The sequence below is a fragment of the Calonectris borealis genome, chromosome Z, assembly GCF_964195595.1.
Source record: "Calonectris borealis chromosome Z, bCalBor7.hap1.2, whole genome shotgun sequence".
Taxonomy (NCBI): domain Eukaryota; kingdom Metazoa; phylum Chordata; class Aves; order Procellariiformes; family Procellariidae; genus Calonectris; species Calonectris borealis.
The window spans coordinates 42438089-42464334 of record NC_134352.1 but is presented as its reverse complement, the minus strand read 5'-3'; the positions used below and the strand labels follow the sequence as shown (position 1 = coordinate 42464334).

At 37.1% G+C, this 26246-nt stretch overlaps 1 protein-coding gene across 4 annotated transcripts in view; it reads right to left on the bottom strand.

Moving 5' to 3' along the window:
- Window positions 1–1062: 1062 nt before the first annotated feature.
- Window positions 1063–26246, bottom strand: part of AGTPBP1 (ATP/GTP binding carboxypeptidase 1) — a 66392-nt gene continuing 41208 nt past the window's right edge. The window contains exons 23-27 of one of the 4 annotated variants that reach the window (XM_075136910.1): window positions 25251–25380; window positions 24754–24885; window positions 22923–23099; window positions 17366–17526; window positions 1069–1783 (exon numbers count right to left, since the gene is read on the bottom strand). In XM_075136910.1, the coding sequence (XP_074993011.1) occupies window positions 1606–1783; window positions 17366–17526; window positions 22923–23099; window positions 24754–24885; window positions 25251–25380 (778 nt within the window). In that variant the 3' untranslated portion in view covers window positions 1069–1605. Of the gene's footprint in view, window positions 1784–17365; window positions 17527–20144; window positions 20270–22922; window positions 23100–24753; window positions 24886–25250; window positions 25381–26246 lie in introns of those variants that run through there. The other 3 variants (XM_075136911.1, XM_075136912.1, XR_012670900.1) reach the window with 3 other exon arrangements.

The window sequence follows — 26246 nt, the reverse complement described above, 5'->3', positions numbered from 1 at the left end:
GAAATTTATAAAGGGACAAGAATGTAAATGTTTCCATTATACCTTATATCTCAAAACTGTGATTATTAATATAAATTTAAGCCTTTAAACAAAAATACAGCAGTGTATCATGAGAGATCAAAACCCCTTCTCCAGTTCCAGAATCAGGATGGCATGGACAGGCATCACCAAACAATGCTGCATTTGAAACAGCAGATCCTAGTGAAAATCCTTCTACCAAAGGCACCCTTCCCCTCCAAAATAAAGTTTTATTTGCAACAGTAAACATACACAAAGTTCTCATCAGTTAAAAACCTGCCGTAATTTAGAACTGTTATGCTTCATGCTCTTAAAGCCCTTGCACATGCAGCAGAAAATGAATGCCACAACTGGGTCACATCAAGTAAAAATCATTTCGCAAAAGTATTTTTCATTCCAAAACATGTCAGTTCTGTAAACAACGGGGTACAACTTCATTTCTCTATTAGATCTTATTCTGAGCAGAGGCAAGAGGCAATAAGAATTAGTAGATGACATCTTCATTAGAAGATGAAGAAGTGTAAATCCCATGCCTGACAGCTTGACTTTAAACATGAAGAATACAGGATCGCAGAAAAATTATTCAGGCTGGAAGAGACTTCAGGAAGTTACAGTCCAATCTCCTTCTCTGAGCAGGGTTAACACTGGATTGAGACCAGGCAAAAGATGTTTAAACCAAAATGCACCTTCCTTCTTAAAGCATTTGGATTGGGTATATAGTTAATGTGCCCCCCAGTAAAGTGAACTCTTTTTAACTACGTGCATATTGAACACGAAAAATGGAGCAACTGGGTAGCTGAACATACATATAGTGTACATATCAAACCACTTTTTGTATCATGTACACTTAAAAAAAAAACCTCTTCATATTAAACATGCCTATTTTATGGGAAAGAGTTTTATACAAGTGTATAGTTCTTGTATGCACAGGCTGCATTGGTCACTGTACAAAACTCCTGAACTGTGAACAGACATTATATATTTTCACCTCGTATTGTGGCAAAGCCATATAATCCTCAGAAGCAAGAAACAAGTGCAACAATTCATACATCACTTTTTCATTTTTAATTTAGTAATTATTGAATGGTTCCAGAACAGGCACTACATTACTTCAAACACAGCCAAGTATCTTTGAAATAATGTTGAAAAATAACCTCTTCACTTGAGTATACACACGCGCATATACACACACATACACAAATTAATTTAGAAAATCTGTACATATGTATTTTTCAGGAAGCAACTCAAAGAACCGTACCACAAAGAACTAGTTTCTGTACTCTGACACACCACAAATTATAACCCATTTTTTGAAGACAGGGTTTAAGGACACAGAATGCCATGCGGTGCTATTTAGTAGAAAATGAACCAGTAAATAAATTTATCTATTTAGTGCTAAAAGAAAACACAGAGCTCCTTAAATAAAACAAATGCCAAGAAATCAGAAATATTTATTGTCCTTGAGCTACGCAGGCCCCAGTTATTTGTGTTTCCTTAAGCCTATCCCCTTTATAGACAAGAGCGAGAAAGTATTTGACTATGAAAATCCAGGATACTTAATTTCCTATTACTGGCTGCAAAGATGGTTCAAGAAAGAAGTATCCTTGTGGAATCTGAGTCTGAAAGTCCATCTTCTTGATTAGGTGCCTCATAATCACCTGCGTTATCAGCTAATTCAATATCTTGATCATCATTACTCTCTGCGCTGTAATCAACTTCTTCAAGGAAGCGAGGCTCATCTTCATCCAAAACGTATGTAGTGGGGCTATAATGAACAAGAAGTTGCATGAATGATGTTAAAAGTTTTACTTGGAACAATACATTCAGATCATGCCCTGTCCCTATCCTGACATACAATAATCCAAAAATTGCCTCAGGAAAGGGGCAATTCACCTGAAATAGTATCAATTTTTTAATTGCATGTAAAACAACTGGGAGCTAAAACCACGTTTGTAAGTCCCTGAACTAATGAGTCAGTCATACACAACTTGTTATGCAAATGTGCCATGAGAAATTAGCTACGCATTATAGACCTACACTAATAACTGGCAAGAACTTTATAGCAGTATCAGAAGTTGTTGCAGAAGAATCATACTGGGTTCGCATGGCAAGGGTTTGGTAGCAGGGGGTCTACAGGGGTGGTTTCTGTGAGAAGCTGCTAGAAGCTTCTCCTATGTCCAACAGAGCCAACGGCAGCCCCCTCCAAGACGGACCTGCCGCTGGCCAAAGTTGAGCCCATCAGCGACGGTGGTAGCACCTCTGTGATAACGTACTTAAGAAGGGGGGAAAAAGAAAAACCTGCACAACTGCAGCCGAAGAGAGGAGTGAGGATATGTGAGAGAAACAGCCCTGCAGACACCAAGGTCAGTGAAGAAGGACAGGGTGGAGGTCCTCCAGGTGCCAGAGCAGAGATTCCTCTGCAGCCCGTGGTGAAGACCATGGTGAGGCAGGCTGTCCCCCTGCAGGCCATGGAGGTCCACAGTGGAGCAGATATCCACTTGCAGCTCGTGGAGGACCCCACGATGGAGCAGGTGGATGCACTCGAAGGAGGCTGTGACCCCATGGGAAGCCCGCGCTGGAGCAGGCTCCTGGCAGGACCTGTGGACTCGTGGAGAGAGGAGCCCACACTGGAGCAGGTTTGTTGGCAGGACTTGTGACCCCATGGGTCATCAATTGTGAGCAATTACAGTGTACGTATCAGAGATGACAAAACAAGGAGTCATGTTTATGCCTAAAACTAAGATTAAGTTCCCATATAAATCACTTGACTCATATCAGATCCTCACACACCTGCACGCAGTTAAAACTTAAAAATTGTATGTTAAGCATACAATAAAAAATTGTATGTAAATCCACTGCCTCTGAGTTGCCTTGCAACTCAGAGGCAGTGGATTTAAGGAACTGAGCCCACAGAATGGTCTATGCCCTTAACTAATGGCCTCCAAGAATAAGAGGACTAACACATTTAGTGTTAACTGGAGAAAGGTTAAAATAAAACTTTCTGATCCTCTCACCTCCCTAGAACAGGGGAGGTGGGGCGGGGGAAGTGTTTTCCAGACCCAGTTTTACTAACCTCCTTTGGGACATAAAAAGCTATCTCCTTAAAAGCACTAAGTATTCCTAAATATTTCATAAGTAATTTTATATTCAGATGAAGTCCTAAGAAGGTTTTGTAATGCATTTTACTGAATAATCAAATCATACAGAACTGTAAGAATGTTCTTATTGAGAAAGATCACTTGTAGAAATGTTTGCGTATTAATTTTGAAGAATTTTGTCTTAAGGCACATAACAGCCTAGCTTGGCTGTGACTTTATAATTAGAAGGATTAATCAGTGCTTCTTTCCAAAGGTCTTTTAGGAACTTAAGTGGACCACCTGAAATCTGTAATGCAATCTCTATTCAATATAAATAAATTTCATAGTATTCTTCCTCTACCTGTAGCCTCAATGACATGCCACACTGTAATGTTTTGTGCTGTTGACAGTTAATTCAAAGATTGGGAGAAGGAAAAATTAGAAGAATTGTTAGTCCTAGCTTAGAAAAAAAAAGAGAAAACCTAAAATAGTAAGGAAATAAATTATCAAAAATTCAACTCAGTCATGGTCTCTGGATTTACATTTAAAACAATCTGTATCATGGTTCACTAAACAAGCTTGTACTCATTAAGCCATGCAGAAAGGAATGCTCCACAAAACAAAATAGTTTTAAAGGTTATTTAAGCTGTAACTAGGGCAACAACCCACTATGTTGGTTAATGAACTGGGTATTTAAAACAAAATCGTTCCCATTTAGGAGAGAGAAAGAGTGAGGAAAATAACCAGTACCTTTACTAAGATACCTCTTTCATTTTACAGGTGGGAAACTCAACATACTCTAAGGATACATGCTTTGCATAAAGAACCTGTGGTAGAACCAGCAAAGGAATACAATTTTTCTGTGCTTTCAACGCTGTGATGCTTTCCGCCTTAGGAAGTCACTACCCACCAACACTTCTTCTAAGGAAAAAAAAGTTGGGGGGAAAAAAAAGCTTAAATGTTTAATTTATTTAAAGAACAAAATGAAAGGAACTTCACCAAATGTATCGCGCTCCAACAAGTGCACAGCTTTTTTGCAACTTCTGCTTCTAATCACTTAACACAGATACTGATTTGTTAGCTTTCATAGGCAAGGAATCCACACTGCCATTGCAGGATAGTGTAATTCAATTCACAGGAAATGGAGCCATTAAATCTGAATGGTGGCCCAATATTAACTAATAATTCTGAATACTGAAACAGAAAACTACAATGAGCTATGTCAATGACAAATATTTTATTAACCACTGACAATGGGATGTTAATGCATTACAGTAGGCACTTATAAAAATTCATGTTAGTGAGGTATAATATACAATAGTAAAGCTCTTAAAAATTCTATACACTCTTTTTAATAAGTGTCATTATTTGGAAATTAAACTCACAGAGTTGATCCAGTTAAAAAAAGTTAAAAACAAAAAAAAGTTGAAACAAAACCTATTTTAAGGAGAAAACAGAACTGGACACACAAGCAAACGACGTAGCTGACCTGTGGCTTGTCAGTTCATAGACTGTGTCCTATTTTATATTGTCTTGAAAAACATACAGGTATATGTATTCAATATATATTTTTGTCACATTTATATAAACGTATTTTACTTATTCACATATGTGTAAGCATGTAGGCATGCCCCTAACTGCTAGAAATTCAGCCACTGTGCACAATCTTAAAAGACAGTGTGTCTGATGTAATACATTTTAGACATTTGCTCTGGCATGTGTATATTCAAAATTCTCATCCAAAACTGAGAGATGCTTCTTGTTAACAGTTCCCATTTAATAAAATGAAAATCAACATTATAAATTACTTTCTGTTCAAGAAAAGTACCATTAGAATAGATGAACAGATCTTATTTTCAAAGCTACATAAGCCTTTAATGTAAAAACTGGCTCTGAAATCTGCCTCATAGTAATCTTAGCTTTCCTACTACCATCCACTACTACCGCAACTTCTCAATCATTTATTACTGCAAATAAATATTAGGATTATATTTATTAAGATTATTTTTTCACTTTCCCTATCTTGAGTCTTCGTTCCTCACAAAATGGTATCCAAATACTTCCTACATCCAAACGAAAAACTTGTGTCGCATACCACTCACATACATTTGCTTTCCCATGGCACGTTTTCCTCTGAAACGTTAATCTTGGATATTTAACTTTCCAGCAATCTTTATTCTATAGGTTAGCATGAATCTGCAAAGTGTAATTATTACTCCACTGTCTTACTCAGGCTGGGCCACAAGAAATGTAGAAATCAAAACACCTGAAAACATTTCTTGCTGTTTAATCAAATTCTTTATTTGCCTTCCTGCCGCTCCCCGCCCTCGGCATATCTTGTGACAATATATTTTTAGCTGCCGTCATGCTGATTCTATGGGTTTTAATTTCCTAACTTTTCCCTTGGGCTGTTTCTAATTAACTTGCTCAATAATCCCTCTTCCTCTACCCGAACACCTCCCGCTTTTCCTTTTAAAAGGAAACCATTATTTTTCTCAGGTTAGCAGAGGTTGTTCATCACACAACTACAGTTCTGTAATGTAAGGGATGCCATAATCTGTTTATGGAGAACTTTAAGAATATCTCTTTCATTTTAAAAAGAGTATTTACCACATCATCCGCCATTGAATACACTGAATTTAGGAATGAATACAACCTTTTTCTAAAACATATTTTAATTTTTTTTTTTAATGACAATACCTTACTATGTTTTTTTCTTATTTAGGTAATGCTCCAAACATATTAAAAAATAAACCTATTCACTAACATGGTGTATTTTTTCAAAATTTTATTTGTCCCTCAAAAGATACACTTGGATTTTTCATCATCCATATGACTCAATTACAGAGAAATTAATCCACAAGCCAGACACAACCACTACCAATTTCAATCCCATGGAGATCGGCAGTTTTCTGAGACTACAGGGGAAGTGTATACATTTTAAAACTTTGGAAGAAAAAGTTAAGAAATATTCCCTGCCAAACTATGGAGAGTTGGAGCTACTTGGGGTGTTGGGAAAGGAAGGAGAGAAAAATCTGAAGAACTAATGATTCCTTTTAAAACTGCATTGCCAAGGGAGGGAAAATTTTAAAGGAGTAAGATAGTCAGAAAGTATCACAAAGGAATCGTTTCTCCATACTTTTCCTTTTAATTTCCCTTTAGGGTCTACACTTTCTTCCAGGGATCAGCAAAGCTGCCACAGTTGGCAATGTCACACATGCACCTACATGTGCTGTCCCCTTCAGGAGCTCTTCACCTATGTGTTTTTCCCAAGTAGTAAGGATATTTCCTCAAGGGAATTTCCAAGGCTAAACATGAGAACATGTCCAACTATTTTCTAAGCCATAAGAACCTGGGTACCCAAATCCCATTTAAGTCTTGTTTTTAAATACCCCCACTTTTAGAGTTACAAAATTTCACTCGACAGCTTAATAAAAGGGAATCACACAAAAGAGATTCTTTGTGCTGTCACCCTGAAATACATTTTGTGAAACTCAAAACTGGATTAAATTAGTTGGATTCAACAATCATTGACTGTAGCCCACACTAATATTTGGATCATACTACCAGGAGTGGAAGAAAAGCTTGAAAAATGGTATGAAGAATATATAACCTGTTCATCACACTTATTTTTTTCTGTTTTTTTTTTTTTTTTTCTCTAGACTAGTACTAGTTTCCTTATTTTGCCCTAAAGAAGACAAACAGTACTCTGACGCTACAGTCTACACAGAATTAAAAGCAGTCACTTTCTCTTAGACCCTTAGAGGAGGGTCGTGGTGCATGGGCACTGCCACCAGGCCCAGCAGTGAAATTCTCGGTCTCATCTTTAATAGCTTTTTCTTCTAACCTTCTGAAACGGACAGACAGGACAAAAGTTGCAGTCTAAGACGCCTTCTTTTTAAGTAGGTTGTACTCCTATGCTACTGGAAGAAAGGCCAAGAAAAGCTCAAACGCTGCAGGAGAGTGGGAAGGAAAAAACTTTTACTCCCAGGTGAAGGAGATTAGAAGTAAGCAAATGTCTGGACAAAGTTTAAAAGTTATTAAGGGAGAGGGAAATAAAGTAGGACGAATACAGTTTCCTTCTAGCAGCCCAGAGAGAGACACTTTGCAAGAAGATCTTGGACACAACCTCACTGCATGTACCCCTCACGCCGTGCCCCACCAGCCTGACGCCTTTTCTCAAGTGTAAGACTAAGTGCAGGAAATGGATTTTACATCAGGTTTTTTCTTTCCCACAGCTCCTTTTGGCAGTCTACTTTTTCTACCATTTTCTAGATATGCTGGGTCCCAAAAGCTCAGTCTGCTTCTCTGCTATAATTAAATCAAATTAACAAACAAAAATACACCATGTTCTAGAACACACCAATGAGCCTCAAAACAATCAATGAAACGAACAGAATTTCCAAAAAGAGGTCAAGTTATTGCACAAAAGGTAATTCCAGTAAGTCCTAACAGTTATGACTGCAGCCATGTGTTTTTGTTTCATTGCATACAGACCCTATCCAACCTGTCAGCATAACAACTATAATTCTTACTACAAGATCAGAATTACATTTAGTCTAATCTTTTCCATTTGGAACTGGGGGGAAAACATTGGCAAATGGGTTTGAAATAATTAAAGAAAAATAAAGTGTTTAATTCATCACTTAAAATGTTAAAGTGCACTGCCAGAGGGAAATAAATCTACTTATTGCTTTATTTTTCTTAAGTCAAATATGCTTCAGACATGGTTCAAAATGAACTCATGGAAACTGAGCCTATGTGTAATGAAATACTGGAGGTATATTTTAAAATATTAACATTTACTTGGTCATTGTAAGTACAACCAGTAAAACCAAAAAGAATTTGAGAAACCCTCAAAATAATTTCCAAAACATAAAAGCAGTGCTTCTGTGTGTTTAGACTTGAATGTTTAAACTTGCCTGCTTATCCTCTAAAGCATTAAAATTTTGTTTTTGTAAAAAGTAACACCAGTAACATCCAAAATATAAAGGAAATAACTACAATGTTATTCATTGCTCTACTCTAACATTACAGGGACATTACAGCTGTGTAAAAACTACTCTTTTGTTTACTTCTTATTCATGAATTTTTTACCTGCATTTTCTGCAAGTAGCTTCTCATTTCTCAGGTAGCATCTCTAATGCTAAGTAATGAGCTGTGAATTATGTAAGTACGAGGAAAGCATAAGCAGTACTTTTATTGTAATAGAATAATGGGAATGGAAGTCTCGGCATATAAAGCTAGGAATTGTATGACTATCTTATGACCCATGACTACCTCTGAAGAGGAACAGAAATTAGCTTTATAAATATTACTCAATAGAGGCTCTTTGTATATTTCCAGCACTAAAGTGAATAGATACCTAATAAATAGATACCTCAGCTGATAGGTATTTTTAATGTTTTGTCTAGAACCGTACAGAAACACTAAAACTTCAGCACTTTGGATACAAGGATTGAATCAAAGATCAAATGGACAACATATTTCACAGATTTGGCATACAGGTTTCAAGAGGTGTTAATAAAAATCATTTTAAAGCACTAAGAAATAGAAAAAAATTAAATTAAAATCTATTTCCTGATAATTACAAAGGGAGAGACTTTGGCTGCACAGAAAAGTAGACAGATCCTTACTGGGGGTGGGGTTGGGGAGGGAAGAAAACCCTACCAAGCAAACTTTTTCTCCAAACAGCAGTGAGGTCTCATACAGCTAAGGAGCCCAACTCCCCTGTGCTTTAGCTGTAAGAGTACCTAGAAATACCAGCCACGGGCTTACCTACACTTCATTATCATTGGACTGGGAAGTAGGAAGAGGAGAGCTCAAGACTTTGCTGAGCCTTATTAGAGGTGTCACTAGGAGCTGATACTCATCATATCTATGGAAATTAGTTGTAGCCTTCTAGTAAAACATTCTGGAGTGCCTCCCACATCCCCAAGATCATAAGAAAAATTATGATTATGGAATCTGAATGAACTGCAACATCTTGAGGCAGTGTCCAGTCATCTTTTTCACTGTACAAGGGAAATATAGCATCCCCTTGAAAACTCATTCAGTATCATACAAAAACACTGCTTAAAGAAGACCTCCACCCCCCCTTCCTCCTCCACCCCCCACCCCATCCCCCCCCCAAAAAAAACCCAAACTATGAAAAACCAGGGGGAAATCCATGCTGAACCACACTTTTCTTTGGCTGTTAGAATCTGAATATTCCTTATCCTTTTTTTTTTTTTTTTTTGAGGAGAAGGAAAAATCTCATCAATAGCTATCTACTACGCCTTTGTCCAGTACTTCCTGAGACAGTACAAAGTGGATTTCAATAGAATTGATTAAAAAAGACTATTATATTAAAATTTATTTTAAATAATATCCAGAATAGAGGAACATGGTATCCCCATTATGCCATAAAAGAGCTGACCTTTAACTACAACCTGCTTTACAGTATGTGCTTCAGTTCTGAATATAAGCCAGTCCCTAAAATAACATGAGACTTCCCCCTTGAGTATTATCATCGATAAACAGTACAGGTTTTTGAACTTTCTGCTGAGACATGCAGTGAGTGGTACCAAAGACAGGAAACTTGGACCCCAAGGATATCTGGCCCAATCGTCATACAGGCATATTTGTTGGGGAGCCGAATAAAATTGCTCTGCTCTAGACAGACTTTTGCAAGTAATTGAGGCAAAAAGTCTGATGCCCTAAGGTATATGGCAGAAATCTGCTTCTGAGCCTCCGGAAACAAAAATTGGACCATCTCTTAATTCCACCTATGGCAGTATTAATCCCTTTAGCAAAGAATGAAAGAAGATAATGTGCAAACATACATGATTATAAGGCACTTTTATGGCTAACAGTGCAGATACTGTGAACAAAGTTATAGTTTCTTGCTTATGCAAAAATGATGTATGTTCATGGCTTCTATGCCACACAGCACAGCTATCAAAGGAGTCAACTCAGATAGCAAATTCCTATTATCGTGCACAGAGATGGGTCATTCCTGTCTCAGAGGGATACTAGAATTATAATTTAAAAAAAAAAACCAAATCCAAAAAACTAGTCATATTGTTCTAGATTTACTAAAGGAACATTTGCCAGGCTAAGTATTATGTACTTAAATATTTTTCAATGTTTTTAATTAGAGATGACTGCTTAGGTAACTTTTGTTAAACAAATCTGTTTGATGATGCATCAGCAGGTACAGACAAATCAGTGACTGTACCACTGCTGTGGTTACACAAAAAGTTTAAGAAAATTCACACTTGAAAAAAGGGGACATTGTGATATTAGGTCAATATTCCAGTACTGACACAGACAGCAGTACAGTTTGCACTTTCCTCTGAAAAACATTCCCTGTTAAGTGTTTGATTCCACTCCCATTTTTTAAATAAAAAGCATTTCCACGGAATTCAATTAAATAAGTCTCTGTGTAAATAATTATGATTATCAAATCACTTTTAAGATGGGGTCAGAACATATAGAGAGTCAGGTACAAATACACAACATATTTCAGTCTTAATGTCACATTTTAAAGATAAGTTGTTGGAATTTACACATTTAGTTCTTCCATCACAGATTCTCACCTAGATACACAGTATTGCTAAATGAGCACTGAGAGCACAGGGTACCTATTTTCCCCCTTCATGCTACATATTCTTCTATTTTAATGTTATTAAAGTAGATTTACATTTAATAAATTTAAGAAACAAAGCCATAAGACATTAGAAAAATCTAAACAGTTGTTAACAGATTTCTCCAATAAAGTTCAATACTTATGTCAATGTTGCTTATCTGATAAAAATTGTAACTCTAACATGTACAGAATCTGATTTTTTCCCACTATCTTAATTTCTGTAGTGCAGAAGCATTTGAGTATTACCTTTCACATGTGTATCTGTGTAACACCCAAAGGTCAGGATTAAGGGAAAATTTTTTTTTAAAGTTTTTTTTCTATATACAAATTCAGTTTCAAAACATTGAATGAAGTTATTCAATGATCTCTCTCCAACTTAAAATTTTGTCTTGCTGTACAATTACTTTTGTGATTTTCATGACCTCATCTTTTGGGACAGAGACTGAATCTTCCTGTTTTCTGAAGTTCCTGAGTACCAGTTATCTTCCTCACACAACAGGGTTATAAACATTTCCATGTACAGTCTCAATAATATTAACCTTATTATAAGCCTCATGTTATTTTTCATCTATGCTTACATGTGCCAAGCCAACTATATTGCATTTTTGCAGTAAGTCTTTTATTAGTGCTTTCAGAAAATCCAGTATAAAACAGTCACCATGCCCCTCACTCCCACCATTTTGTGTATTTTATACAAAATATAAATCAAGTCAGAAGCAGTTTTCCCCCTGTCCCTAGTATGGTTGCACTTTACATGCAATTCATTTTGGTACATACAAGTTTTTCTAGAGCTATCTGGATTAATGAAGTATTTTAACTGGAGAAGGAAGTTCAAACTACGTGTGTCTATTCATACCCTCTCTCCAGGATTTGCTTTATTTTGTAACATCAAAACAACCCACTTTCCCATTTGTTCCTTTTCTCATCTAGCATTACTCAAGTTTGTTATCAAACAGAAAGCTGTAACAACCCTTTACTCACTGGAGGTACTTTCATACCCATCATAAACAAAGTGCTTCAAAAATCCAAAATAGAAGAACCATTAAGTCCAAAGGATTATGTTTACGCTTGTACATACTTTCAAAGAAGCTGATCAACTTGTGTACAGACTTACTACGGAAATCCTACTCCAGAATCAGGGTCATAATCATTACCTTTACTGTAAAGTTTAGTTTCACTGAAACAAGAAAATCTCTCTCAATAAATGATTGTGCTGATCTATTTAAAGTTTCAGAAATATTAGAAAGTAGTAATCCTGTTCTTAGTTTAAGGTAACATGTAGCACCAACATTTAATTCAAACAGTATTCTACTTCTTTACCACAATTGCACCTAGTTGTCTACTGTTTGCAAGATCAGTTAAAACCTTAACCAGAGTGGTAAAGCATAACCAATTGCTTCTCCCCCCACTACCCTGGAAAGAAGGTCAAGAACTAGTTACTTTTTTTATTCACTTATTTCAAATATCTTTAGAACTGGGTATTTTGTGCATGTGTTCATGCAAAGCGATTATGTTAGAAGGCTGGCTGGTACATGACTTCTCACCCTTTTTTATCCCATCCTGATACTAAAGTGTTTCTGATGTGTCTTTAGCTGTCTGGCAGACACTATGGGGAGTGACTCACGTATGACATTCCTCAATTGAACAGATGCTGTTTTAAGGCCACTCCCTCAAGAGTAACATTAACAAACTGAGAAATCCAGCACATAATTTTTTTTCCAAAGCACAGCCACTAACTACCTGTGAACTGGGATGCTAACTTTCTCCAGAGAGACAATATAAAATACAGATTCTGTATCTGAGGCAGCTATTAATATAAAGTTATGTGGAAATCTGGGGCTGTTTTTCAATGCCACCCTGATAATTAATTACTCACAACCACATCTTGATTCAAAATGACGTAACTGAGGTTTAGTATTTCAAAGAGATACATTTATACTGAAGCTTAGTTCTAATAAAATTGACAATGAAGTAACACTTATGAATGGGAAAAATATTACAGTCTCATTAACACATGATAGTGGCTGAAAATGAAGAAAAAAGTAAAACTTTTAAAAACTGGAAAGTATGGTAAATAGGTAACATGTCAGTATTAATTTTTGAAATTCAACATGCTGCACCAACGCACACAAGGAACTCAGAAACACTTGCTGAAAGACTATTGTTTAGAGGCCATCCACAATAGCTGTCAAGTGAAACTGCCTTACAGCCAGCCTGTATTTATGGAGGAAGTAGTATTTACAAAATTATTAAAGCGTATATGGCAGAAATGCCAAGGGATCAGGAGCTTGGCTGTGAAAGTTCTGAGGGAGAGAAATGCAACTAGACTGTGATTTCAGAACCTTGTATTCTAATTACCTAAATTAGCACTCCAATCTGAAGCTGCTCACAACACCAGCACTCAGTGTCTTTTGAAGAGAGACTTAAAGACACTTCTCACAGGATGGCTGAGGTTGGAAGGGACTTCTGGAGGTCATCTTGTCCAATACCCCTGCTCAAGCGGGGCCACCTACAGCAGGTTGCCGAGGACCACATCCAGACAGCTCTTGAATATCTTCAGGGACAAAGACTCCATATCCTCCATGGGAACTGGTTCTAGTGTTTGGGCACCCTCAAAACAAATATATATATAAAACCATTATATACATAATGCTGAAATGGAATTTCCTCTATAGTTTGTGCTCATTACCTCTTATCCTGTCACCAGACACCACCGGAAGAGCCTGGCTCTATCTTCTTTACAACCTTCCTTCAGATATTTGTACATCTTGATAAGATGCTCCCTGAACCTTCTCTTCTCCAGACTAACAGTCCCTGCTTTCCCAGCCTTTCCTCCCATGGGAGATGCTTCAGTCCCTTCATCATCTTAGGGGCCCCACACTGGACCCTCTCCAGTATGTCCATGTGTCTCTTACACTAGGGAACCCAGAGCTGGTGTGGCCTCACCAGTCCTGAGGAGAGGGGAAGAATCATGTCCCTTGACCTGCTGGCTATACTCCTCCTAATGAAACCCAGGATACCATTAGCCTTCCTCGCAGTCAGGGCACATTGCTGGCTCATGTTCAACGTGCTGTCTACAATGACACCCACAGCCTTTCCTGTAAAGCTGCCTTCCAGATGGTCAGCCCCCAGCACGTACTGGTGCATGGGGTTGTTCCTCCGCAGGTGTAGGACTTTGCACTTCTTGCTGAACTTCATGAGATTCCTGCCAGCCCATTTCTATAGCCTGTCAAGGTCCCTCTGGATCCGCCACTCCCAGTTTGGTGTCATCTGGACACTTGCTGAGGGTACACTCTGCCCCATCGTCCAGATCATTAATGAAATGTTAAACAGAAGTGGACCCAGTATTATGCCCTGGGGTACACTGCTAGTTACTGGCCCCCAACTGGACTTTGTGCTTCTGATCATCACCCTGTGGGCCCAGTTGTTCAGCCAGTTTTCAATGCACCTCACTGTCTGCCCATCCAGCCCACACTTCATTAGCTTCTCTGTAAGGATCCTATGGCAGACAGTATCAAAACCTTACTGAAGTCAAGGCGGACAATATCCACTTCATTCCCCCTGTCTACCAAGCCAGTCATTTCATTGTAGAAGGTTATCAGGTTGGTCAAGCATCATTTCCCTTAGCGAATCCGTCTTGACCTCGCACAATCTCCTCCTTCTTCATGTGGCTGGTAATGCTTTCCAGGATTAGTTGTTTCATCACCTTCCCAGAGATCAAGGTGAGGGTGACCAGCCTGTAGTTCCCTGGGTCCTCGTTCTCGCTCTTCTTGAAGATAGGAATGACATTTGCTTTCCTCCAGTCTTCAGACACCTGTCCCAACCACCATGATCATTCAAATACTATTGAGAGCGGCCTCGGAGTGACATCAGCCAACTCCCTTAGCACTCGTGGGTGCATCTCATCAGGACCTAGGGACTTAGGTAAGTCCAGTTTGCTTAAGTATTCTCCAACTTGTTCCTCTTCCACCAGGGGTAAGTCTTCCTTGCTCCAGACTTTCCCGAGTCTCTGGGTCCTAAGATTACTGAAAGCTGGTCTTGCTACTAAAGGCTAAAGGTGAAGAAGGCATTCAGTACCTCAGCCTTTTCCATGTCGGGTGTCAACAGGGCTCCTGCCCCATTCAGCAGTGGGCCCATGGCTTCCCCAGTCTTCCTTTACTACTTATGTCCTCATAGAAGCCCTTCTTGCTGCCTTTGAAATCCCATGCCAGACTCAACTCCAGGTGGATTTTATCTTTCCTTACCACGTCTCTGCATACTCAGACACTTCCTTAGCAGTTAACATTTTTGACTTCTCAAGTTTTGATCTCTTCTGTCAACACTTACATCTCATCCCAAAGAACAACTGAAATGCCTATTAGACAGTAAGCTCCTGATATATTTAAGAAGAATCCTAAACAGATTACCTTCAGATGATACATATCCAGAATCCCTGGCAACACTTATAAACCAATACATAAGCAATTCAATTTTTTTCTCCTTAGGCTGATCCCTGTCCATGAGACAAAACCCACCGAACCTGTGTTTTCCTAATCCAAAAGCTTAGGACAAGAGAGCTGCGTTCCATAGTTACCTGATGATCAACTATCTCAGCCCCTGGCATAACAGCAGCGGAAGCAGATTTTCTGTGCTAATCTCCCTGTAGTACTGCTCATTAAACTGCTACACTACACAAATGGACAAGCAAAAGACTTTTTAGACAAAGCAGATAATTACATTAATTCATTCTAATGGCCAACTTTTACCAAGGCAAAGCATAAAAGAACAAGAGTTCAAGGCTATTCATAGTTTATCCCCCTCCCCCACTTGTTTTTTTTATAAAACACATTATAGAGATAGCGGAATATGGTTTTTGACTTGTAAAACCAAGGACACTGATATTTTATTTATTCTTTCAAACCCTACTGTACAAGGTTGACAGTAATTCATACAACATCAAATGAAAATTTAAAGTGATATACTGAACAGCAATGTTACAAATGCTGAGCGCTGCTCTCTGCTGCTACCATTTTTTTGGTATCAATGTTATGTTAGTACAGTAAACAACACCAAGGCATTCTTAGTGATTAAAATACTGTGTTTCGCCTGCACTGGAGACACCATGCTAATGCCATTCCAATAGCTGTAAAGCACTTCTTACTTTTTTCAGCATCTGCCATATGACTCTCTCCCAGTGAGTCTACCTACACTTCAGTAAGGCTTACACACTGGTGGGGGTATGTTACTCCAAAGCCTTTTTCTGATCCTATCTCTTCCAGGAATTACTAACTCAGCCTTACCCAAGCATACAACTTGATCTGACAATAAAAATCCTGCCATTACAAGCATGCTAATGCTATACTAGTGAGCAAATGATACTGGGGGATCCAGCCACCACTGGAGTGATGGATACCTATACATCACAGCTACTCTTCATACACTTCTAACCACGTTAAGACACTCTCCTATTGTTACTCCTATTGTTCTTATCACCTTTTAGCTTATACTTCACTTTTCATTACTATCTGTAAATGCTAAGCATGAACACAAGCTTCAGTCTTTCTCAGTAGTCCACAGTCTGATAACACTTACATGTTTAAATGCTGGAACTAAACATTATCTCTCCTTTCCACAGTGTACCACAGATGCCCTCCCATATCTCTGCTAGTTTTGCATGGTCTACCGACAAATTGCTCATTATTCTAGCATCTAATGAAAGTCTTAGTCTCAAGCCCCTCCTCATTTCAGATGCACAAAACCAATAATAAATTTCATTTTTTCCCCAAATTTCCACAGCATTGCTTTAGCTAAGTTGGAGCTACAGCCGAGGCCACTATAAAAATGTTTTTGGGTCTACGTATGCCAAGTGGTAATATATTATAGAGTGTACATCTTACTCTTTTCTAATTTAATGCTTTTCTGAAGCCTGGAACTCTGCTTTATTTAATCTCTAACCAGATTTTCAGACAGAGATGCTTGTACATTTGAAATAACTTATTTGCTGTGTATCCCAAATTACCATCTACATGTGGATACTTCAGTAATGAATTACATGAATGGAAATATGCAATAGTATGCGTACTTTTGAAAGCCTATCTAGAGCTTTAAGAATTGGCAACTTATTAAGCTAGCTACTGAGCAGATACAACACATTTCTTCTGTGACCCAGACGTTATTTCACACGTTTTAAATTCTTTAAATGTTGTTATACATCTCTACCAGCGGGGAAAAAAGAAAAAAAAAGTTTGGAAGAAAAACTTACAGTTCTTACAGTGCTTTAACTTACATACTTTGAGTCTGTCTAAATACTGTAGCCAGTAATAAAAAAAAAAAAAAAATTGAGAAAATTGAGACCTAAGACCTACTGAGTTTTCCTGCAGTAGTAACTCCCTGATGACATTAAAATTGCCAGTGTTTATCCCAGCAACAAATGTGACATATAGTCTAACTCTGTATTTATGTTTTCTCTAAAAGTTTGAAGCAATTGAATTAACAAAATAGGTTTCCAATACATTTAGATTATTGTTACACTCGCAGGTCACAACACATCAACATTATTTTTGATGAGTGGAAAAACATTTTTGAGAGAATCTTTACCTCACTTGAGAAACTGAAATTTTTCCTGAAAAACAAAAAAGTAAATATAATAAATGTGTACTACCTTGTCACTTTACAGCTTGACTCAATCAGTTCATTTTCAATATCCAACAGATTAGAAGGCAGATTGTATTCCAAAGGTGAGGCCATTCTTTTTAAACGCAGTAAGCCAACACAGAACTTTGCTCCCATCTCCTCGAGTTCTTTTGTCCCTATCTGCAATCCCTAATTTAAAAATAAGATTTAAAAATACAAAATAGGTACATGCAGATGGACCCACACATACTGCAGAATTTCTATTTAAAACACATTTCATTATTTTATTTTATACACTCTCTTGCTCTAAAGACAGAACAAAGAAGAACTGTAGAGTAAACACTTAGCAAGAGTATCAGAGAAAACTCAAGAGAATAACTACATGATTCCTCTAAGGCTGAACAGACATTTCTGGACACATCCACATTTCTTTGGAGCCTCCTAGTCTACACTTCTAGCACATCAATATTAACAGGACTTTACCCAGTGGCATTGGAAGAGAGACAAAGATCATATCCGAGCTTATAAGTATAAACTATTTTAAAAACCTGAGACAAAATTTATGAAAAGGAATTTCAAATACTAAGAGTTCAAATACAAGATTCTTCAACAGAAGTTCCATCAGAATGAAAAAAATGAATGAATTCATATTGTAGCTATTTAAGGCAACAAAGTTACTCCTTGACACAAACATCTCTTCCTCTCCTATAAATTAGAGGCTACATGTGTTAATTCTGAAAGTACTTATTCACACATTTAGTAATTAAAAACAACAAAGTCTCAAAAGCCATAGATGTTTTCTAACTCGATATACCAAGGCATTTTCCTCTGCAAAGAGTATTTAGAAGGTAGAACTTACGTAACATTCTCCAAGATTACATATGTGATAAAGCCTCCCATCAGATAATTCTACACTTTTAATTTAGCCAGCAGTGCAGTATGTAGGGAAAAAACCTCTGACCTCAATTACTTTATGAAAAGAGAATGATATCCCAGAGTGACCCTCAACAGTTATGGAATTGGCTAGTACTGACTGCATATACACTAATAAATTCAATGTCACAACCCAACTCAATCTCCCCCTTTGCAACTTCCGTATCTCAGGAGAATTTAAAAGGATTTTAGTTTAGATCTTTTAAGCCTAAAGTAAAGGGTAGTTAGAGAGGAGCTTTGACAAAACAAGCAGGGAAGCAGAAGAAGCAGGAATTGGTGGTAAGTTAAGTCATCAAGTAGGAAAATACATGAAGCAAAAAGAATGGAGTAAGAATTTTTTTTACTAAAAGCTAAAAAACACACACACAAGCTTTGTATATGTTGCCACACTGACACGGTATTTTAAAATGCAAGGTTTATTAAAATGCAAGGTTTAAAAGAAAGTGTTAAGTTGCTCCAGAAATGGTACAGTCTGCACATTCTTCATGTACTTCTGTTTTGAACGTACACACACTTAACAAATGGAAAGTTTGACTTTATTTTTCTTGCTAGTTCGTTTTTTCCCTCGGTAGTCTTCATAAACAAGGTGCTTTTTAGTATTAAGAAAGCTAAAGTTAGATCCACTATCTAAACAGTGCCATCCTCCAGCCAAATGGTACAGAAACCTGTTAGCAGTGAACAAGAGTTGGGTATTTGAGTATTATTGTTAATAGTAATACTACTTACCTCTTTTATAATGCTTTTGTGCTGTAGGTTTCAAAGCACTTTATTAATAAAGGAAGAATTATCCTCACTTTACTGATGGAGAAATGGAGGCAGAGAGGGTTGAAGCGATTTGCACAGTGTCTCACAGCATGTCACTGACCCCGCTGGGAACAGAAATCAGTTCTCCTCACTCCCAGTGCAGTACCTTATCCACAGAGGCCAATTTTTTGTTTTTGTTTTCTATTTGTTTGCACGTCAGTAACATTCGAAGACCCCAATCATAGCTGGGGCTCCACTACGCTAATCACAGGAAGACACAGTCCCTGCCCCAAAGAGATTAAAATAACATTAAGGACAAGAGGCAACAAGTATGCAGAAGAGGAAGGAGAAGGGTAACAGTAATCTCACTGTTACACAGATTACTAATGTGCACAACTTGATGGTTCAGAAACTTTTCCAATCATTGTCTACATCTGTTGCTGAAGAAGTTATCGTTAGTTGGCAGATTCCTTACAAACAGTATAATAGGAGTGGCTCTAAGTCGAAAAAGGATAAGAGTACAGCATGAAAGAAAGTGCAAGGACAATTGTTAGAAAGATAAATAGCGTGTGCATGTTCTGTGGCTGCTATTTTCAGCACAGCAGAAAAGATATAACTAAAGAGAGACCTAAATGGATCAGATTGGAGGTGGATAACTATGAAACGTCTGGATGATAAAGTTTGAACTTACTATACTGAAGGGTCTACATGCTTGCAGTAAAAGCCCATGCCAAAGTCTAGATTTGCTTCTGTCATTTCTTTAAATCATAACGGAGAATGCAATACCACACAGCTGCCACATACCAAATTTCTTAATCCACTGTTATGCTTCCATCAGCCAAATCTCTTAATTTCCATGAAACAAGAGACCCAAAGTCTGTTTCAGGAAATAATAATAAACAGTTGCCCTAACTAAGTGAACTGAGGTGAAGTTCATTTTCACAAGCCTTGATTACACTCCTCTTCTTGATCTTCTAATCACCTTCAACTGTTGTCCTAGTACCTTTAACTGTTGCCCATTAAAGTTCCTTAAGTGTTACAAGCATTGCTTTTAAGCACAAGCCATCTGGAAGTAGCTGCTTTTTTTTTTTTTTTTAAACATGCACCAAACTTCATTCTTTTCTCTTTACATTTTATACAACTGTCTTTCTTGTAGGCAGTTGCATTTTAGATGTCTGGTTGAAGTCTTCCTTATTAAGCACGTCATGAAGACATCTTCACATGAATAGAGAGTCTCGGTGATGAACTTTGCTACCTGAAAGCAAAGATGTAAAACAAAGGCACAACGGACTATGATGTCAAGTTGAGAAGAATATTCCTGTAATATGTACTTAATAAATTGAAAACAGCCATACTAAGATTTGGAGAAGTCAGTTAGACAGTAAAACATCATCTTATTCTTCTGCCTTCTTATTCAGCAGAGCCTATAAAGATGTGATAATTTTTGAGAACTCAAAACCTAGAGACTGAAGGATCATGGGAACTGACAAAGTTTGTCGACTGAATCCTAATCTCCTTAAGTCTTCTCTTTATGTGCATCATAAACTTTCCATCATAATCTTTCCGATTAACTTAAAAATTAAGCAATACTCCCAAACTTATTAATCTCCAATCAGGAAAGGGATTGATGTCAGTTTTCAGGTGGTCTGAATTATTGAAGAAATTGTTCTTTTGTCTGGCATCTTAATTATCCTCCGTAGTAGATCTTGGAGCATCTTTTTATCTGAACTTTTGCTTTTCAGTATCTTGAATCACAGATGACTGAGCAGTATTTGCAGCACTAATTCTCAATGCACTACAAAGATCCCACACAAGCAGTTAAAACAAGACTGCTTCCAGAGATAATTCTGTCACCAGGGATCCTAAATTCAGGTTAGACTTGCTAACTTCAGTTCAATTGTTTCCTGGCTGGAAATGGTCTAGCATTCATTTTACTCATTGTCTGAGTAAAGTAAAAAATAATAAAAAGAAAAATTGATGTTCTGGTATTATCCAGCTTTGGCAAAGATTCAGCATTTCTTCCACAAAGAACAGAAGTGTTGAATAATCCTCTTTGTGCTTTGAACAAAATTCAGTGATGATGCCAAACCAGAAAAAGACTGGAAAAGTGCTTCAGACCTTTACACGATACACAGTCCCGCAGATCTGAACTGTCATGTCCTTTGGGGTGGGAAGTAGGAGGGGAGGGAATTTCTACAGTTTAACTCCTCTCTGTGTTTTGAAATAACATATTATGAAATATGTCATCTAATCCATACCACAAGTTTATTCACAGAGTTGCTGGCCCCACTCCCTCCACGGAAGAAAAAAAAAAAAAAAAAGACTGAGCCTTTTCATCTCTTTGATCTTCTCATTGGAGAAATGTTGTTCTTTTCTTGTTCTCTCTAGTCACCTTGGCCTTTTAGATACATTTTCTTAATAAGTCTGAGCATTATCATAGTGAAGAAAAAACGAATTTTCCTGTATATTCAAAGGATGACTAAGACCTCACAAACTGTTTTATTCCAAATAAAATGAATGACAGAACAGCAATTTGATCTCATTAGATAGTTTATATTACATAGAAGAATGCTCTTCCCTTTTGAGCAAATGATTTTTCCACAGAATTCAGCCATTTTTGCAGGTTAAGCATCTTGAAAGTTTGTCCACAAAGCATCTTCAATTCACCTTTCTTAACAATTTCCTGCAGCAACATTGCTAAAGCCATGAAGGTTCATGTTTGTAAGAATATTGTGGAAGTTTCAAAATAAGCAAGTTGGATGAGTTATCATTTTTTAAAGCTCCATAATGATGTCATCTGAAGAATAATGGAATATTCTGACAATAGCAGGAATGCGTCTATTGTTAACTGACAAAATTAACTCATTCATTTAGTAGCTACAGACCTACTGAAATTCCTGCCAAAATATCTGTCTTCCTTCTGCCTAGGGAGATAAGCACGGGTGTTGGGGTGTATGTTAATACATTAAATATACCTTGTTCCAACTTTTTTTTTTGTTTCTGCCCCCTGCCCTTGATCCCAGCCTTCTGATCCTCTTTTTGTCAAGCACCTTATTTCAGGCTTGTGGTCATTTTCTTGATTAGCATTCCTAAACTCTATTTCCAAGCAGAGGAAACTGTGACTTCTTCCATGAATGTTCATTTTAAAAACTTGCTTCAGTATGTAGCTAAATTTAACCCAGTGACAGAAGTTGAAGATCAGATGTTAGGGTGGTGGTTCTTTTTTTCCCTATGAATACTTTCTATGAAGTAAGTTTTCCACTAATGAGAAACTACGAACAGGGTCACCTTTTTTTTCAAATATCTATCCCTCTTAACACTTTTGAAGGAGATGAATACAAGTTTTAAGTCAAGAAGTCAAACAACTATGATGAGTTCAGAGATGTGTAATTTGTAATTCTGGTAACCCGATGTGAAAGTGTTTTGATTTACAAGCCTGTTTCTGCAACTACACAGGAAATTCTGTAAGGGACACTACTAAATATCTGCTGAAGAACCATGAACTGCTATGGTGAAGCCTGAAATTGCCATGTGGTAAAGGAAATTTTTATTCTAGTATTGGCATTTATTACGACCCAATTTTAATAATCCACTGGAAAGAACAGTTCTGACTTTTTTAACTACATGCATACATAGGTGTTACAAGCAATAATTAATACTAATCTTGTTAAAACAGCCAATAAGCATAACATACTACGAGGGGGGGGATGGGGGGAGGTTAAGTGACAGATGAAGACTGTTACGCAACCTATAATATTGTAAATTACGTAATTTCACATTAGTGTACACAGAGATCTTAGAAGAATTTTAGAAATTTAAAGCAAGCAAGTGGGGTTATAGAACAAGATACCAATGCAAATGGAAGAAATTATAAAGCAAGAACAGTTTAACCGATATATTTTTCTTACCTTATATTTGCCCTGGTCACATCCACATAAGGTGCTTTCCATTGTGTAGCTCCTTTGTACTCCTATCTCTCTCCAGACAACAACTCGCGCTGTTGATTCCTTGGACTTTTCCACTACGAAACTGCAGCTGCCCATGCAGAATGCTGGGGCAGTTTGACTCAGGATCTTGGGGAGTGCCTGCAGGACAGCAATTTGAAAAATACAGCAATTCTTTTATTTCACTTATGGAAGCAGGGGGGAGGGGAATATTCAATCAGACTGTTATCAGAAAATTTTGCTGCAATTTGAATTAAAAGAACAAGAATTAAAACATTTCTCCATCTTGAGTTTTCAAAACCCAGTGTGTTCAAGTGACAACAGGTTTGCTATTTCCCACTTATTAAAATCCTCTTTTTCAGATTCAATCACTAAAATGAGGTGTTAGTCATGTGGGTAAGAATCAGGACACAAAAGAATTTTTCAGGTGATCACCACCTCCTCCTAATTCACCAAGCTAACTTTGCTCAAATTAAGTGTACTACATACCCCATATAATTAATGAATTTAATTCAGACTGTTTCAACAATCCAATCTGACTAACACCGTCAATAGTTTATTAATGTATAAAATTCATTCGTATTCACCAAAGCACTAGGTGCATATTTAATTTCAAGAACATGAACCAAAGTTCAATATGACTGTTTACATGACAGCTTTGGAAAAAGACAAGAAACAGTTATGCAAATGTATGTTTAGCATTTGACTAACGCTAAACGATTACATTCTTTCCAGCTTTTATTTGCATGAGTTAAGCCAAAACACATGACCACTTTGAATTTACTTGAATTTATTTCAGCAACAGATATACCATTATTAGTGTAAGCTTGCTCAGATATTTCAGTTCGCCATTTTGAAGCCAAAAGGCTTTTTCCCACAATTCTTATTGACTATTGTCTTGTGTGTGCTATGGTAGTACAGGCTGAAGTGACAAAACCCCGTATAAACATGTTGGGCAGCTTACATGAATGGCATCGGACTCAGCATCCAGGAAATCACACAAGAAAATCAAGGAGCGACAGAATTTTTTTGAAAATTGAGAGAGATTTGAGAAAAAAATCGGAAAGCATCTGTACTCATTTACACTCACGGATGCAGAACAAGTGTTTTAACGTGCATTCACACGCTCTTCAAGCTTAACTCTGCATCTCATCAAAAAACCACGGGGTTTGGATGCATTAGGTTGCACAGATTTGCAGTTGCCACAAGGCGGCAGTGGAGTTACACAGAAGAAACAGTAAGATTACATGTTTAAATCTCTAAATCTTCTGGAATTTTTGAAAGCTTATACAATGCAGTGAATGTTGTTAGTGCAAGTTTATTATGTATACGTATTAAGGGCACATGCCTTATCTATACATTTTTGTAAGAGGAATCCTGCCCATTTCCATACACAAAAATGAGTATTTCTCAGAGCAATTCAGTATTTTTATTTTCTTATTGCTAGAATATTGTTTGCCATGCTTAAATGACTCTTTTTTCATCCAGTAATTATAAATGCACAGCAGCGTATTTTCCATGTATACACTATAATAGTAATGCTGAACACAAGAAAGCACGTATTGGTACAAGGACCCCAAAAATAAAGCACTCTACTAACACCAAATCCTTAGCTGTATTAGTGTACGAAGTTTAAAGCTTTCAAAATACTTTGAAATACACTCATGAACTAAAAAGAGATCATTCTAAATAAGTCTGCTTATGCTATAAAGTCACTGTGTGCACAGAATAATATTGGAAATGATTTGAAAAGTATATTCCAAATTCATGCCAAGTGAAAAAGGTACAAACTTACCCTGTAACCAGGGTCTTCCGTCAGGTCACAAGAGGCAGCATTAACATTTGTGTGCCACATTGTCTCTTTGATGCTGCAGCCATACATAAACACATTTTTTTTACGAGAGTGACCATGATAATCGCAGTAGACCTACAATGAATCATTTAGCAAAATAAAGCCAAGGTATATAGAATTAACATTTTATAAAAGTAATAGAAGGACAAAAATAAAATTTTTATTTGTACTGTTGAAAGTTCCAAAGAATTAGGAAGCACAACTCCTTACATAATGAACTTGTGCATTAAGACAAAACGTAGGATTCATCTAAGGAAGGTTTAACCTTCTACCCTAGCAAAGGAAACAGATTTAGATCTAAAAGTTTGCAGAAGACCAGTTCTCCAAGTCAAATTTAAGTGTGACACAGTTTACAAGACCATATTAAAATGTTTACTTTATAGACTAGCTACATGGACAAGGTTAAAAAGATTCAGAATTGCTTACACACACATACTCACCAAAGGTAAACGTTTTATAGCAGCCAGATATTGCAGTAACCCTTTAGCATGGTAAATAGTGGGATGCAGATCTGGATTTGGGTTTTGCCACTGTCTGTTTAAATCTTCTCCACTTAAAGAGCAACGGTGGCTATTGTGGGGGGGTGGAAAAACGCATGATGTAGTCTGTATTATCATACTTTTAAATAAGCCTCCCCCCCACCTTGAGTTTTCCTCATCACCACTGCTTCTTTGGAAGGAGTCTGGTAAGAAACAAACTTCAGTTTTCTAACATGCCAAATAATAGAAGTATTTGGGGTTCTTTCAGTTATGTTACAGAAAACCTAAAAATAAATTAGAAGTAGCTTCTCATAAGAAGTCAGTTATAATCTTGCTTATTTGCTGTTGAAACTGAAAGCTTGTGATTCTATTCAAATGCTAGATCAAAATCAGTAATTTTGAATACATGGTATTTTTACAAGTTTTGGTGTTTGACTTCTGTGATATAAAGACTAATGTCAAACAGAAATCTAAGACTTGAAACATGAAGTTGTTAGGAGACAAGTAGCTGCGAGAAAAACAAGAAAGAAAAAAAAAACAACAACAAAAATCCCAGCAAACAAATAAAGATCATCTCTGTATTCAGTCAACTATCAGCAAGAACTTTTAAACTTGCAGAAATTCATGTTCATGCAGCAGTCATCTTCAGTACATTTGTCTTTAGATTGTGTCTGCTGGGACAAATTTCTTAATTGTCCTTGTATTAAACTTCCATTTGTATTCTGAATGTTTTAATTCCTGATGTTCTGTTATATACATGCTCTTCCAAATATAAAGTCAGGGTTCTACTCAAATCCGTAATTCGTTTCATTTTTACAATTTTGTTCACAAAACCTTTTAAAATACTACCCATAACTAGGTAAGAAGGAACTGTAGATTCATCATACCAAAATTTCCATTTCATATGAATTCCCTGTAACCAAGTAAATATAGACTGCTGAATGCTCACAGCAGTAA